Below are 16,732 nucleotides of genomic sequence, written 5' to 3' on the forward strand. Positions count from 1 at the left end.
TTCCATTGTGAGAATATACTGTAATTTATTCATTTTACTGTTGATAGACTATTACAAATAGTGAGTCTATAGCCATTCCTGTATAGGTAGTAGAAGGAATCAATCAAACTCAATTCCATTCTTTTCTACTTCTGTTCTAACACCATTGCAAATGCAGTACTTCTTCCTCTGACCTAACCACCACAGCTAGGTCAGAGCTCACAAGTTAAAGGGCACAGCCTTCCAGACTGCCGAGTCTACCCAAGACTTCAGATGCCAACTGCAATCTTGGGGATCTCCATGATACCCTCACTTCTGACCCGATGGCTGTAAATTTGGGGTTTCCCACTACCCTCTCATGGGTAGTACTTTTTTGTGTTTTAATTAAGAAAACCCTTTCTACCACAAAACAAAACAAAACAGCCCAACTCGTGGCCGTGGAGCCGATTCCAACTCCTAGCGACCCTATAGGACAGAGGAGAGCTGCCCCACAGAGTTTCCAAGGAGCGCCTGGTGGATTCCAACTGCCGACCTTTTGGTTAGCAGCCAAGCTCTTAACCACCAAGTCATAAGATATCTTCTATATTCTGTTAAACAACGTGTGTAGTTTTTCCTTCCGTGTGTGTTTAGGTTTTAAATCTACTCTGGGATGGATCTGTGTGTTGTGAGAGAGTTGCCCACTTTCTTTTCCTTCCACACAGGTCTGTAAAAGGTGTCTCAGTGCCTTTCGTTGAAAAGCCCATCCTTGCCGGGTGCTGCTTGGGGCCTCCTGTGTTATATGTGTCACCACATGCTGGGGTCTGTGTCGGGGCTCTTGCTCCTGCTCCGTATGGCCTTAATTCCTATAGCATTCCCGTGAGTCTTGCTACCTGGTAGAGCTTTTGTTGTTTTCAGGAATGATTTGCATATTCTTGGCCCTTTGTCTGCAATTTTAGAATCAGCTCATCAGGTCTACAGATTTTCATTGGGATTAAATTGAGTCTATAAATCACTTTGAGGAGAATTGTTGTACAGTGATCTGCAAAAGCCGGAACCTGTGTAAGGCGGAAACCTGTCAGAGAAGGAAAATTCAAATATTTCCAGTAATAGACAGCCATAGAAAAGTGCTTAGGCTGCACCTGTCAGAGGCGGAAAACTTGCGAGACCCGGAAAAACAAGGCAGTCCGGTCGAGTTCCCGCTCTCTCAGGTTTTACTGTAATTCATTTTTTAGCTTTATAGTGCTGGTATATGGAAATATTATTTTTATGTACTGATTTTGCATCTAACAACCCTTCTTTTTATTAATTCTTATAATAGCTTTGTTTTTTCTTTTCTAGTACCTATACCTTTTAGTTGTTTTCCTTATTTTAGTACACCAGCTCAATCCGCCAGTGCGGTGTTCGCTAGAAGTCGCAGGATCAGGGATTCCTGTCTTGTTCTTAATTGCAAAACCACTGCTTTCATGTTATTTGTATAGAACTTTTTAGAAATGCTCATTACCAGATTATGGAAGTTTCCTTCTATTTCTGATTTGCTAGGGAGTTCTTGTTTGTTACTCTTTCCTGTTGCCATCAAGTCAATTCTGACTCATAGCGACCCTATTATCATAAGTAAATGTTGACTTTTATTAAACAGTTGTTCTGGACTTTTTAAAATGGTCATATGATTTTTTTTCTTTTACTCTATTAATGTGGTGAATTTTATGAATTAATTTTTTTGTGTGTTTTAAAACAACCTTGTGTACCTTGGGTAGACCCGACTTGATGTTCGCATCTTTGCTCCTAGATAAGATGGGCTTGTGGTTTTCCTCTCTCACATCCTCCTTTCCACGTTACAGCGTCAGGGTCACGCTGTGCTCAGCAGGTGAGTTGGGGAGTCAGCGCTTTTCTCCTCTTCTCTGGAGAAAATTTGTGTAAGACTGGAATTATTAATTCTTTGAATATTTTATAGAACTTGCTTGTCAGGCCATCTGAGCCTGCAGGGTTTTTTTTTTTTTGTGGAAAGGTCTCACTTGGTAATAGTTATGGGACTATTCAGGTATTCTATTTCTTTGTGATTCAGGTTTGCCCGTTTTGTCTATATATTCTAATCTCTTAATGTAAAATTGTTGATAATACCCTCTTACATATGTGATGTCTGTATGATCTCTAGCTAAATCCGTTTCTAAATTCCTAGTGTTGGTACTTTATACCTTCTCTCTTGACCTTGCTAGACATTTACCAATTTTGAAAGCCTTCTCAGAGAGTCGGTTTTGGCTTTGATGCTGTGTAGCGTGTGTGTTTTTTATGCCATAGAGTCTCTGCTCTCACCTTTATTTTTCCTTCTGTCTACCTTTTCAAGGTTTATTTTGCCAGATGCTTAGCTCAGTAATTTCCAGTCTCTTTTTTTCAATATATGCATTTAAAGCTATGCATTTCCAGTTATAAATTCTGTATCCCACAAGTTTTATCACTGAGTATTTTCATTATTGTTCAGCTCAGTTATTTTCATTATCATTCTTTGACCCATGAATTATTTAGAAGTTTATTTCTTAATCACCAAACATGAGGATTTTCAGTTTGCTCTTTGTCACTGATTTCCAGCTTAATGGAACTAGGTCTGAGAATGTGCTCTTTATGATTTTAGGCATTCAAAGTTCAGCTGTGGCCCAGGCACTTGTTATGAACGGTCTGCATATAATGGAAAAGAATGTGTGTTCTACAGATGTTGGGAGATAGTATCCTGTAAATGTCCACTAGGCTGTGTTTTTTAATTCTATCACTCGTGTCTTATATATTTCATAGATTTCACCTGCTTGTTCTATCAGTTACTGTCAAAATCTCCCATTACAGTTGCTCCTGGTATATCCTCCTGGTGAATTGAAACTTCTGTCATTATGAAGTGAACGTTATTTATCTCATTCAATTTTTTTCTTTAAAAATTCTGTCTTGCTTAATATTGATACAGATATGTTTTCTTTTGACTGCTGTTTTCATGCTATTTATTTTTCCATCCTTTTACTTTCGGTCTTCCTGTATTCTTATGTTTTATGGGTGTCTCTTGTAAGCAGCATGCTGTTGAATTGTAATGTTTAAATCTAGTTGGATAATATGTCTTTTAACTGGAGCACTTAGCCATTTGCATATAATGACTAATACATTTGAATTTATATCTCCCATCTTTTGTTCTTTTTCTTTTTCTCTTCCCCTTTTTTGGGATTTTTTTTTTTTTATTCAAACATTTTTTTTCTTCTACTAGTTTGGAGGTCATACTGTTTCTGTTCTTTTAGTGATCTCCCAAGAAATTACAGTATGCACCTTCAGTTTACCAAAACCTCATGTTAATCGTTACCTTTCTTCTCCTGTAACCCCTTTGTCCTCTCCTGATGGAAGTATCGCTGTTGTTGCGTATTTTGGTTCTTTACATATTTCAAATCCCACATAACATTTTGTGTTGTGTAGTCAGTGTTCGTGCACATTTACCCACATTCATAGCTTCCTTAGCTGTCATTTTTTCTTGTATCCAGACCTCTCTGTAATCACTGTCTTTCTTGCAGAAGCAGTCCCTCTCCTCACTTATCAACACGGTTAGGTTCCAAAGACCAAGTTGTTATGTGAAATCGTCATTAGGCAAAAATGGAGGATGACCACATCAGATCACAAAATGGAGGATCATTACATCATTACATAACTGCCAAATTACATTATTACATAACTGCCCAACCACTGAGAATCATGGCCCAGCCAAGTTGACACAAAACCTTAGTCATTACAGCCAGCTTTACTCTCGCCTCACACCTCGATGGCGTTCGTTACTGCCAGATGTACTTTGTTAATGCACAAAATTAGTCAGATAGTAGAATTTTTACTATTGTTATAAATGCGAAATGTTGGATAAGTAGATAGTCGATAAGTGAGGAGAAGTGTATATTTTCTGGTGTTTCCTTTGCTGTAGCTTAGCTGGAGGTGAGCTCCTCAGTGTTTGGTTGTTTACAAATACCCATACCCGACTCATAGCAACCCTCTAGGACAGAGTAGAATTGCCCCATAGGGTTTCCTAGGCTGCAGCCTTTATGGGAGCAGGACCAGGTCTTTTCTCCTGTGGAGTAGCTGGTGGATTTGATCTGCTGACCATTTGGTTAGCAGCTGAGCACATAACCACTGTGCCACCAGGGCTCCTTTGTCTACAAATACTTTTTAAATTTTATTTATTTAGTTGCCCTCCTTGAAACATTTTCCCTGAATATTGGCTCTAGGTTAGCAGATATTTTCTTGAAGCCGATGGTATTGTGATGTGTTCTAGCTTCTGTTGGTGTTTTGAGAAGTCTCTCATCTTTGCAAGGGATCTGTGTGTTTTTGGCTTGCTGCTTTAAGGATTTTCTGTCTTTTGTTTTCTGCAGTTTCAGTGTGATGCGATCAGGTGTAGATTTCTTTTTATTTATCCTCCTTGGAATTTGCTGGGTTTCTTGAATTCGGATCAGTGTCTTTCATTATTTCTGGAGTGTCTTAGCCTTTATGTCCTCACTCTATTGCTTCAGCCTGTCTCTGCCCCCACCTCCTGAGACTGATGAAATGCATGTTACGATTTCTCGTTTTAGGATTTGTGGCTCTTACCTTCGTATCTGTATTTTCCATCACAGTTTTTCCCCATTGCATTCTGGATAATTTGACCCATATTCCGCTCGATTGGTACACCTGGCAACTGAGTAATGTTTCCCCCTTAGAAATTGTGCCTTAGTTCTGTCTGCTTCTTTGCCCAGTGATCTCTGGGCAGAAAGGGTGACCTGCCTCAGTTCTCAGAGAGGGTCAGAGACCTTGCTCTTTATATTGCACTTCATGAGGTGGAATACTCAGGGTACAGTGCCTCAACCCAAATTAACTGGTTAACTGGGGCTGTGAGACCCAAAGCAGAACCGTTAGGACTCGGTGCCCTCACCACGTTAGTGATGTTACCCAAACTGACTGACCAGCTGCAGGGGGCATTTTAAAGTCAGGTGGCATTTACACAGTGGCTGTGGGTCTTATGGCTCGTAATTGCTTTACTTCTGATGTCTCGACTGCTCTGACGGTGAATCACTTCCCAAGTATTTGGGTGTATTCTCTCCCACAGTTTAGCAGGTGTGTAGGGAAGAGGATAAATTTTGTCATTGCGTATGTTTCTATACTCTGCAAAATTTGTTGGTGAGGTTGTTGTACGTGTCTCAGCTAAATTCCAACCGATCTATTTTAGTTAAGATTTTCAACTTATTTACATATTGACTTTTTTTTCCGCCCTTAATCTTAGCTGTGTTGGAGTAGAAGAACATTATGCCTTTGACATTGACCTGTATCACTGTCCCAGCTGTGCAGTTCTCCATGGCTCCTCCTTGAGTAAGTACTGCTAGCATAAGTAAAAATTTAAGTTTAGAACGTAACGTACACATGGTGATATTTTAACAGTACTCTAATTAGTTATATTTACACCCACCAAGAACTATAGGGAAGATATTACTGAAGTTATTTAGAATGCATGTTTTGTCTAACCTTTTTAAAAAGTCAAAAGATTAAAAAATAACTATCATTCTTAATAACCAGAGCAAAGCTTTCAAACAATTACATATTTTCAAAGCCTTCAATTTGAGAAATGGGGTGAAGAATTTTTCTGGTTCTGGAAACTTCAACTTTTTATCCTTCATAAATTAAACAAATAAAAAAGATCTTTCAGTAGTATTTTTGGATTATGTATAGATAAGACTTTGATGCACACATATGCGTTTAGGGAGAAATTAGTGCATTGATGAGCTAAAATATTACATTTTCTGGATTTTCTCATCATATTGAACATGGCCAGGAATTGCGCCCAGTCGCCCGCTGTGCCTGAAGCCCGTCTGGTGCTGTCCCTAGGAAGGTGCGGCCCAGAGGACAAGGCCAGCCCAAGCCCCTCACTGCACTCTTCTTCCTGAGAAGGTATGAGCTAGTGGGGCCTCAGCATCCTCCCAAGTGTGCCAGTAACCTTCACCAGGAATAGATCTGTATCATGGTCTGGGGCTGAAACAGCACATAGAAGATGGTATTTATTTCTAGCCTTTTACGTATGCTTCGGAATAATAATAATAAAAATATCCCTGAGTGGCACAGATGATTTGCACTAGACTAGTAATCTAAAGGCTGGCAGTTTGAATCTACCCAGGAGTACCACAGAAGAAAGGCCTGGCTATCTGCTGCCATAAAGATTACATCCGAGAAAACCTTATGGAGCAGTTCTACTCTGTAACATGTGGGGTCACCATGAGTTGGAATCGACTCGACGGTGACACGTTAGTTTTTTTTTTTCCCCCCAGAAGAATAAATTGAAGTATTAATTGTCATTTTTCAACTGTGAGAGTAGAGAAAATGTTTAGAAGGCTTTGGATTGTATTATGATTATTTCTTTTCTTAAAAATTCAGACCGCAAACTATTGCTTTTGTGTTCACAAAACTAAAATGAAAACTGTAGACTAAGCCACGCTAGAGCTAGGAGGAGCCTTCGCAAGACGTGAATCTTGCCCACTTGGGTCAGATGTAGGGAAACGACACACCTTCTTTACTTTATTTCAAATGTGGCTCTATCTCTAGTGTTTTTTTTTAAATGGACATTTTGTTCTGAGGTTATTGGCAAATAATTTTTTAAAAGAGACTAGCAATTGACTGCTCATCTGTTTTGCTAGTAACATTAATAACTTTCTTAATTTCCTTGTAAGAGATTTAGAAATTTAAGCTATAGGAATACATTAAAATATTTCCTTATAAAATACAGATGATCTATTTTGTTAGTTCCACAGTATAAAGTCTGAGGTTTAGCAAGTTGTTAAAATTTTTGCACGTATAATTGGCTAATTTATTGTCGTAAATGTTTTTAAAGAATCTTATACCACGTAACACTGAAGTATGTATTATATAATTTGAGATGGTTGTTGATGGAATGTAATTCTTAGAGAAAGTAAATAACATTGGATTTTTATCTCAAATAAAATAGAACTAAAATTTGTAAGAGTTTTAGTTTAGAATTAAGCATATAATCTACAAATGAAATAATTTGAATTAAATTGAAATATGAAGTGGATTATTATGGGGCAGGATAATGTAGGGTTTCAAATTCCACCACGTGTGATGCAATCTATTTTCTATGTGATCTAATTTTTTTAAAAAACTTGTCATGCTCACTAAATTGATTTCCCAGTCAATAATGGATCACAATCTACGCTTTGAAATAGGCTGCTTCCAGGAGAAGCTTGCCTGTTATCTGGTCCTTTGTATGCTTCTCATCCTTGGTAACTAAGATCAGGCGTTGGCCATCTCTGGGCAGAAGGCCAGCTCTGAGTACCCACAGAGAAATGCCCGAGATTCAGTAATCTGTTTTAAATGGATCTGAGGCTCCCCTTGCCCAGCCCTCACCCTCCATCCCTGGTTTGGGTTGCACCTTTTGATTCCTTTCCCTCTGCTATTAAGCCTCTCTTGCTTGCTACCCAGGGTTTCCTGTTCCCCAGGAATCCTTATTATAAACCATTTAGCCAGCATCCACCATACCACACCACGATGCCGTTGAGTCAATTCCGACTCATAGCGACCCTATAGGACAGAGTAGAGCTGCCCCACAGAGCTTCCAAGGAGTGGCTGGGGGATTCGAATTGCCGACCTTTTGGTTAGCAGCCAAGCTTTTAACCACTGTGCCACCAGGGCTCCTTACCTAGCATAATACCGCTTAATATGGTGAATTTAGAATTTATCCTCCTAATGGGAATTCAGAACGCTATTTGAGGGCAGGTATCAAAAAACAACGCCAACACTTAAACACGTTTTCTTTGCTTCTCAGGCATATGCAATCCAAACACAAAATTTTCTCTCCTTTCCCTATGACAGCGACTGAACTATCCCTTCCAAAGGGGCTGGGCTCCTTCCTGTAGAAATCCAGTCAGCTGTTGCAGTAGCTAAGATTGTATGTTTTAAACAGGTTGGCCCCCAACAGGGTTATTGTATCTTTCTGTTAACCTCCTGCAAGTCAACAAGTTTGAAAGGAAATAGTAGTAATTGACAGCTTATTACGCCAGGCACTACACTAAGTAAGTACTTGACCTGTATTACCTCACAACTCAGTGTGAGAAATCAGAAAAATCACCTAGCTCAGTCACAGAGCGATTTGACGGAGCTGGAATTTGAACCCAAAGTCCGTGCTCTGGACTAGTTCAATTGTTCTGCACATATGCAGATTAAAATGGTGTAATTCCGTAGTTCACCTGTCAGATGAGTCGATCTTTTTTTTAATGCTGATGCTTGTCATTGATGAGGGCCTTGAGATAGGCTACTTGGATAATAACAGTGAGAACTGGCGTTCCTACCACTTTTGCGGAGGCGGGTTTGCAGTATGTAGAGAGAATCTTAAAAATGTTGATAGCCATTCTTTCAGCATTTCCAGGAACTTATCCTGAGGAATTAATCAGAGAAAAACGGGTTTATGTATATGAATATTAATCTCAACATTGAAGAAAGATTCAGAATGAACTATGTGCTTTAAGAATCAAAAAATGATAACAATATGGTGTACCCACATCTTAAATTCTAGGCTGCCTTTAAATTGCTTTTGAATATTTAACCAGGGGAAATACTCATGATATAGTAAGAAAAGTAAGGAGGAGAGATACTGTGATCCCAGTTGAAAATAAAATGGGGTTATGTATCTGTATATGTAGAAAAAAAGCGTGGCATGAAAGAGGCTTGAATTTCAGAAGTGGTTTCAAATGAGAGAAGTCCTGAAGAATGCCTTAATGGGCTCTCCAAACTCATCACCATTTAGTTTAAAATTTCCTCTTGTTCTTTTTTTATTTTTATTTTTTAAGACCTGAAAAGCTCTAGCAAGATCGCTTGGTGATTCTCAGTTTTTCTAGTGATATTTTTTTAAAATGGAATTTACTCTTTCAGACTGAGATACTTGGAAACTTTGTCTTAGACTCTTACATATGACTGAACTGTTTCCCACCCCTACTGATTATGTCCAGTGACTTCTCCTTATCATGGGAGGATCCGGTATAATTTTATTATTATGATCTTTGTAAGGTGAAGGATTGAAGTAATTTAGAATCAGAGTTGTCTCCCCCCACCTCGATGTTTTATTATGGAAATGCTCAAACATACAGGAAAACCTGAAAGAATTTTTCAACAGACACCTATAAACCCACCATCTAGATTCTACCTCTGACGTTTTCCTGACTTGTTTTATCACACATCCAGCCATCTTATTTTTAGATGCATTTCTGAGGTGCAGACATCAGTACAATTTCCCACAGTTAATTACCTATAATTGCAGCGTTACAATACAGTCCATAGAATTTACTCTTTTGGCCTGGAAATGCAGTAAACACGCGTTAAAAACATGTTTGTATCATATCTACGATTGTTATTCTGATTATGTAGCAAGTGCCCAGTGCCCTCCGTCACCTCTTCTCTTGTCAATCTTCTCACACCAGTGAAGGAGAGGAGGAACTGGCATCGGCATGACTGCACGGAGATCGACGACGGCTCCAAGCCCGTGCAGGCCGGGACGAGGGCCTTCGTCACCCAGCTGCGCGCCCGTGTCTTCCCAAGGTATATGGACGCCTTCTGACCAAAGAAAATTTAACAGTGCTGGCTCTTAAAGTGACATTATCTAAAGCAGTGCTTTTCAAATTTCAGGTTGCAACCTTATTACTGGTCTCAACCAGCTTTCCACTTTTTTTTCAAATGAAATAGAAAAGAGTAGAAAAAATCAGTACGTTGCAAGTAATAGGATTAGTAAGCATAGTTTCATGGAACTTTGTTCCGTGTGTGTAGATATCCTGGGTCTCCGTGTACGGCCGATTTCTTCCTGGGTGTCACTGTGCACAAGTGTGAAATGCGTGGACCCAAGGCTGTGTTCCCAGCACTCGGCTCTGTGAGCTGCAGCTGTTTCTTCTCTTTCCTTTCACCTTACCTTCTGTTTTCCCTTCACGTTGTTTGTATGTCTGTCTGTGTACCAGGCCCACAGGCAGTACCCACATCTGTCGCCTGGTTTGTGGTGACATCGGGGCTGGGCTTTTTTGCTTAAAGATAGTGAAGTGCATCTGAGTTTGTCTGTGGCTCAGAGAGAGTCAGAAGCATTACAAAGCATTTAATCACGCTAATTTAGATCATTTCCTGCTCACTGCCTGACTTACATTTAAGTGATGCTGCTCAATAGGCTTTTATACAAGGTCATAGCCGGGCTGGTTGCAGGGGAGAAGCACAATTTAAATTTGAATCACAGGCAGCCGATTATGGCATTATCCTGCTATTTCTCCACAATCTGTAGGATTCTTATCTACCCCTCTCCTTAATCATTACACAGAAAAATAGGAATGATAAACTCCTGTTGGCTCCCTGAGGTCTCCTGAGAGAAAGAAAATATGTATGAAACACAATGTTTCTTGTGATTTTTTGTGGTTTTAAAGACCCTGTTCCCAAATATTCTCCTTTAACAGTTTCAAAATCACAGGAAACAATTTTTTTTTCCTTTTTATTGGAAAACGCTTGATTGTTTTGGAGCCTGGAGCCAGGGTTTTCAGCCTGGGCCTATGGGCGGCCTCCCTACAGGCTGTGAGCTCCTGAAAATGTCTGCAGTGTGTGGATGTGCGTTTCTCAGGGAGGTGATGCTGGAGCTTTCATTAGAATGTGTTTTCAAGTAGGCTTGTGACTCAAAAAAGTGTTAAGAACACCCGGCTAGGTAATACCTGTGGCTTTTCTGTCACGGTGAGCATGAATGAGAGTGGGTCATTGAGATGGTCACAGATGCCCAAACTGTGATTGCCGTTAATTAAAGGTCTTTTGGTTTTATTTTATTTAATCCCATCAACCTTCACATCACTTAAAAACATAGTAGAGTAACAAAACTTACTGAATTACACATACTTGATGTGATTAATACAGAAGTGTATAAAATAAAATGGATTACTGGCCCCATCTTCCATTTTATTTAGTGTAAATCTTTATGCAGAAACAGGTCTAACAAGATTCGCACAGAACACAGCGGTGGGCCAGGGATGCTAGTCAGCCGCCAGTGTGCCAGGCCAGTTCTGCATGGCGGTGAATTGTCCTTTGTCCTGTTCAGCTCTGAGATGTTTCACAGATATTCCTGTAGAGGGTTATAGTCTAAGTATAGTCTTATTTCCAACTGTATACATTGGGGTAAGTATCTTATATTATCTGTGGATCTTACTTTAGGAGAGTAAAAGGGAGTTTTCAAAACATTTGTTGTAAAAAGTGAAATCAGGATGATAGATGAGGACCTATCATACTACAGTATAATAATGTAAATAATATTCACAGTATAAATAATAATATATACATACCAGTAATATAGTATCTGAGTTCATCTATTTGCACAGTATTTTTTTTAAACGGATCTTCCCAACAGAGATGATATGTCAGCCTTCCGTTTTTCCTCAGTGCCGATGAAGTCGTCGTAAAGATGCATGGTGGCCAGCTGACACAGAGATACCTGGAGAAGCATGGATTCGATGTCCCCATTATGGTCCCTAAGTTGGATGACCTGGGACTCAGGCTCCCCCCACCTACTTTTTCTGTTACGGATGTGGAACGTTACGTAGGTACGAACTCGATTCCTGTAAGTGCTTGGGAAAACACGATAAATAAAAAATGGTTAGCGTCCCAATAAAATGAAAAATTGAATGAAGAAATGTTAATTTAGTTCAGTTTCTTATTTCAGAGAAAGTGAAACCCAGTATCACCCCTTGTTGAAAACTGTTTTCTCAGCAGACCTCCCATTGTCAGGAACATAGAATGAAACGTTTTCAGCCTCATCGTCTGCCTGTATGGAGTCAGTCAATTTTCTGGTATTTGCTCTGGAGAAACGACTACTGAGGCTGCAGAAACCAGGAAAAAGCAGACGTGGAAATGAGCCAGGCTGTAGGCGTCTCCAGATAGCAGTGGGAGAGCCTCAGCCAAGCACAGCGGCTGCCTGTTCACAGTAACGAGTCCTCTGGATCCCGTGTCAGAGACTTGTTGCTGCTTGGAGGGAGGGCCAAGACAAGAAGATCGTCCTCCGCCCGTCTTTATATGCATGACTCGACGAACGTTACCAGTTAATGACTTCTGGACTTAGCGTGTGATTTGGGAACCCAGAAAGGCTTAAAAACACGGCAGACCACCCTTCCTCTGTTGCTCCATTGTTGACTTTTTCAGTCATTTCTTTGGTTCTCATGCTGGTCCTGATAGATACAGCTGACTGTATGTGGATCTTAGTCACTGTAAGCAACGGGTAGAGATTATCTGAAGACACAGCTCTCAAATCTACATTACTCCAAATTGTAAATCCACTACAGTACCTTAGCTCTCCAGCATGGAACATCTGAGACTTCGTCCCTTTATCTAACCACTGGTTGGCAAGTCTCATTGATGACTGTTTCCCTGTCGTTGTTAGGTGCCATTGAGTCGATCCCGACTCATAGCAGCCCTACAGGACAGAGTAGAATTCCCCCATAGGGTTTCCAAGGAGCAGCTGGTGGATTTGAACTGCCGACCTTTTGGTTAGCAGCCATGGCTCTTAACCACTGCGCCACCAGGGCTCCTTTCCCTGAGGAAATCCAGTTAAATATCATGGCTTCACATTCTGCTAATTTTGAATATTTGATAGATCAGGGATGAGACCAAAGTTTAACCTAAAGCTCATAGCACTGTAAAATAAATGTCAGTAGCACTGTGAAATAAGTGGCTAGTGTAATATAAATTAAGTCAGTGAAAAAGAGGAAGACCCTCAACGAGACGGATTGACACAGTGGCTGCAACCATGGGTTGAAGCATAATAGCGACTGTGAGGATGGCGCAGGACTGGGCAGAGGATGGCGCAGGACTGGGCAGAGGATGGCGCAGGACCGGGCAGGGCTTCCTTCTGTTGTGCACCTAACGACAACAACAGGAAAAAAGGTTTAAATTGCTTGATGGCTAACTTTTCAGTTCTCCACGGAATGTATGTGTCTCCCTCAGTGGAAGACCAGTGACAGGATTGTCTTGTCTCCTAAAGGTAAACTAAAGAAGTAGATTAGGCAACACTTTCTTAACCTCTGTCATGTTACGTTAAAGTAAAAACAGGCGTTCATTTGCTGTCTCCTTCAGAGTGGGTGAGTGTTGCCATATGTCGAAGCCCTCCTTCTCCTGTAGTGCTCTGCAAAGCTGGTGATGCTTCCCAGGGTGGCGGGGCCATGGGGTGATTGGGAAATACAGAGCGAGCATGGCGCAGAACTCACTCACTCGTACAAACACAACTGATCGTTGCTTCCTGATCGCTTGTTTTCTGTTGAAGCCAAGAAGGCACGACCAGGCCAGCGGAACTTGCTTGTCCTGGCCAGCTTGCTTCTGATTCACCATTGACTGATGTGGTTTTGAAAATGAGAGCCCTTAAATCTTAGGTATTAGAAAAGGGAAGGGGGAAACCAGTCCCCTCACGTTATGGGTGGGACCCTGGAAGCGTCACACGCTCTCCACATCCAGCACGGTGTGTTCTTGTCAGCGTGAGCTGCACGGTGGAAATCACTGGTAGGAGGACAGTTTTAGAAGCCGTGTAAGTTTTTCTCTCAGGGTTAATTGTGCCGTGCTGTTTTATTCCTTCTCTCAAAGAAGTCCATTTTTTCAAAAGTTGCAGTTGGACTTAAAGTAAGAAGGTAGGAAGAATCTTTGTTCAGGCTGTGTAGTTTTATGGATGGCTTAACTATCATACCAAGTAAATATGGTCTTTAAAATATTTCTGTGTAGGGCATCTATGGTATAACCTCAAGCCCAGTAAAAAGACTGTTGTTTCTCTCTGTAGGTGGTGACAAAGTGATCGATGTCATCGACGTGGCAAGGCAGGCAGACAGCAAAATGACACTTCACAATTATGTTAAATACTTCACGAACCCTAACAGACCAAAAGTGTTAAATGTGATCAGCCTTGAATTTTCAGATACAAAGTGAGTAGCTCTGGAACTCTGGCTTAGCATCCTGGGTGTTAGTCAAGTGTAGTTTAATGATCAGTTTATTTTTGTTAGAAACTTGATGGCTTCTAAAGTGATCTCGTGCTGGCAGTGCTCTAAAGTTTGATTTGGAACACTGTGAGAACGTTTAGAAATATGATGTGTTTCAAACTTTAAGTTAACCTTCCGTTCCAGTTAATTACTTGGTTTGGGTTGAGATGCGAGGTGCTGTTTTAAGAAGTTTTAATTTGCGTGGTGTGTGTGTGTGTGTGTACGTGTGTGTTTGTTTTTTTAAAGGATGTCTGAATTGGTGGAGGTCCCTGATATAGCCAGAAAACTTTCCTGGGTGGAAAATTACTGGCCAGATGATTCAGTCTTTCCTAAGCCATTTGTTCAGAAATACTGCTTAATGGGCGTTCAAGACAGCTACACGGATTTCCACATTGACTTTGGTGGCACTTCGGTCTGGTACCATGTCCTCTGGGTAAGATACGGGTGTTTCTTTGTTCTCTTGTTGACCAAAAAAAAAAAAAAAAAAAATCACCATGTTTTTCCAGTGGCACATTCTCTGCTGTAAATGACACTTGTAAAGGGGAACATTTTTAAGTAGGAGTCATCACGTTACCTTTAAACATTGTTGTTTTTTTTTTTAAATCACTGAGATTTGAATAAATCAATGATTAGTTTGAGATGAAACAAGAAGTTGGGAATAAGCTGTTGGAATAAAGAGTTCTCTAACCCTTTTTCTGCTGAAACTTCTTTTATATCTTTGTACCTTACATTGTTCTATCCCAAGTAATGGGAGAGCTAGGGGTTCTTAATTTATATTTAGATTCCTTTTTTGCCTTCTATCTTTTAAGTTGGTTTCTCTTAGCCTGTCATCTCTTTTTGTTTCCTGTTTCCCCTTGTCAATGATCAGTTATTCCCTGAATCAAATACCTGAAAAGGAGCAGAATTATAGTAATAATTGTTTCTGGCCTTACGGTTGGGCTAGGACAGCTGGTTGGGTACGGCAGGAATGCCCATACCAATCCCACTTCCTCCCCGCAGCTAACGTTCGCGTTGCCTTATCTAGAAGTGTGCTGTTCAGCACAGCAGTCACTAGTCACACATGGTTATTTAAGTAATAAAAATTTAAAAACCAAAACGCGTGACCCCGTGTGTGTCAGAGCAGAGCTGTGCTCCATAGGATTTTCAGTGGCTGATTTTTCAGAAGTAGATCACCAAGCCTTTCTTCTGAAGTACCTCTGGGTGGACTTGAACCTCCAACTTTTCAGTTAGTAGCCACCCAGGGACTCAAATTAAAATTAAATATAATTAAAACTTCAGTTCCTCGTTTGCACCAGCCATATGTCAAGTGCTCAGTAGCCCTGTGGTTAGTGGCTACTGTATGGGATAACACAGATCTAAACATTTCACCACCACAGAAAGTTTTATTGGGCTGCACTGATTTAGAACTAAATCTTAATCTGTATCAAATACCCATCGCTCAGCAATGCCCTGGACTGTATTTGACCCTGGGTCCTTGAGCCCCTGTTCTTTTTCTCCATGGAGAAGCAAAGGGTCAGTTTATTAAAGGAAGTTTGTTTATTAAAAAAAAAAAAAAAAAACCAAACCCACTGCCATTCCAGTTGATTCTGACTCATTAGTGACCCTATAGGGTCCTATAGGGACAGAGTAGAACTGCTCCATAGGGTTTTCAAGGCTGTAAATCCTTACAGAAGCAGACTGCCACATCTTTCTCTCGCAGTTTGTTTATAGATATTTTAAAATAATAGATGTTTAAAAATAATCATCATGTTATAGATCTTAAGAGAAAGGGCAGAGTTTGCAGGGATGACTCTCTGTAACGTGAGTGGACTTCCATACCTTGAAAACGAAAGGAGACCAGTGGGACGTTTGTGGTCCTTACCTTCCTCCCTGTTAATGGTTTCTCCAACATGTACTGGATGGACTTATGGTCCTGTCTGGGAGGGGGAGCTCTGGCACCTGTGAAGATGCTTATTAATGGCAGTAACCACTGACCAGGTATGTGAAATACGTCTTTCTGAGCCTAAAAAAAAACTGACAATTATCCAGTTTAATTTAGGTCATCGTATTGGGAAATGTAGGCCATCCTAAGAATGGCTTTTCCTTTTTCAAAAATTAGTATGATTACTTCCTTATAGGGTGAGAAGATTTTTTATTTGATAAAGCCAACAGATGGAAATTTGGCCCTCTATGAATCTTGGAGTTCATCTGTGACCCAGAGTGAGGTGTTCTTTGGAGACAAGGTGGATAAATGCTACAAATGCGTGGTAAAGCAGGGGCATACCTTGTTTGTTCCTACAGGTAAGGCTCTAACCCCTCCCCCACGTCCACCCCCGTTTTACGTTCACACCAGCAGTGTAGGGTTCCAGTTCCTCCGCATCCTCCACAGCACTTGTTCATTGTCGTTTTTATTTCAGCCTTCCTCGTGGGTGTGAAGTAGTATCTCATGGGGGTTTACATTTGTCTTCCTCTGATGACTAATGATGCGAAGCCTCTTTTCATGTGCTTAATGGCCCTTGCTAGATCTTCTTTGGAGAAATGTCTATTCATATCCTTTGCCCATTCTTTAATTGGATTATCTGTCTTTTTATTGTTGAGTAGTAAGAGTTCTTCATATATTCTAGACACAAGTCTCTTAGCAGATATATAACTTGCATAAATGTTCTCCCTTTCTGTGGGTTGTCTTCTCACTTCCTTAATAGTGTCCTTTGAAGTGCCAAAGTTCTAAATTTTATCAAGCCCCTTCAGCTTTAACCCCAAGCAGCCCCACTGCAGTCAGAGGCCAGGCCTGC

The 16,732-nt window shown here is 40.5% G+C and overlaps 1 protein-coding gene across 2 annotated transcripts in view; it reads left to right on the forward strand.

Moving 5' to 3' along the window:
* Positions 1 to 3,767: 3,767 nt before the first annotated feature.
* The window catches only part of KDM7A (lysine demethylase 7A), a 42,523-nt gene continuing 29,558 nt past the window's right edge, over positions 3,768 to 16,732 (forward strand). Inside the window, exons 1-6 of one of the 2 annotated variants that reach the window (XM_023736876.1) lie at positions 3,771 to 5,307; positions 9,417 to 9,534; positions 11,389 to 11,549; positions 13,766 to 13,907; positions 14,208 to 14,394; positions 16,079 to 16,241. In XM_023736876.1, coding sequence (XP_023592644.1) covers position 5,307; positions 9,417 to 9,534; positions 11,389 to 11,549; positions 13,766 to 13,907; positions 14,208 to 14,394; positions 16,079 to 16,241 — 772 coding nt within the window. In that variant the 5' untranslated portion in view covers positions 3,771 to 5,306. Of the gene's footprint in view, positions 5,308 to 9,416; positions 9,535 to 11,388; positions 11,550 to 13,765; positions 13,908 to 14,207; positions 14,395 to 16,078; positions 16,242 to 16,732 lie in introns of both variants that reach the window. The other variant, XM_023736877.1, reaches the window with a different exon arrangement.

Source organism: Trichechus manatus, unplaced genomic scaffold (assembly GCF_000243295.1).
Source record: "Trichechus manatus latirostris isolate Lorelei unplaced genomic scaffold, TriManLat1.0 scaffold00093, whole genome shotgun sequence".
NCBI lineage: Eukaryota > Metazoa > Chordata > Mammalia > Sirenia > Trichechidae > Trichechus > Trichechus manatus.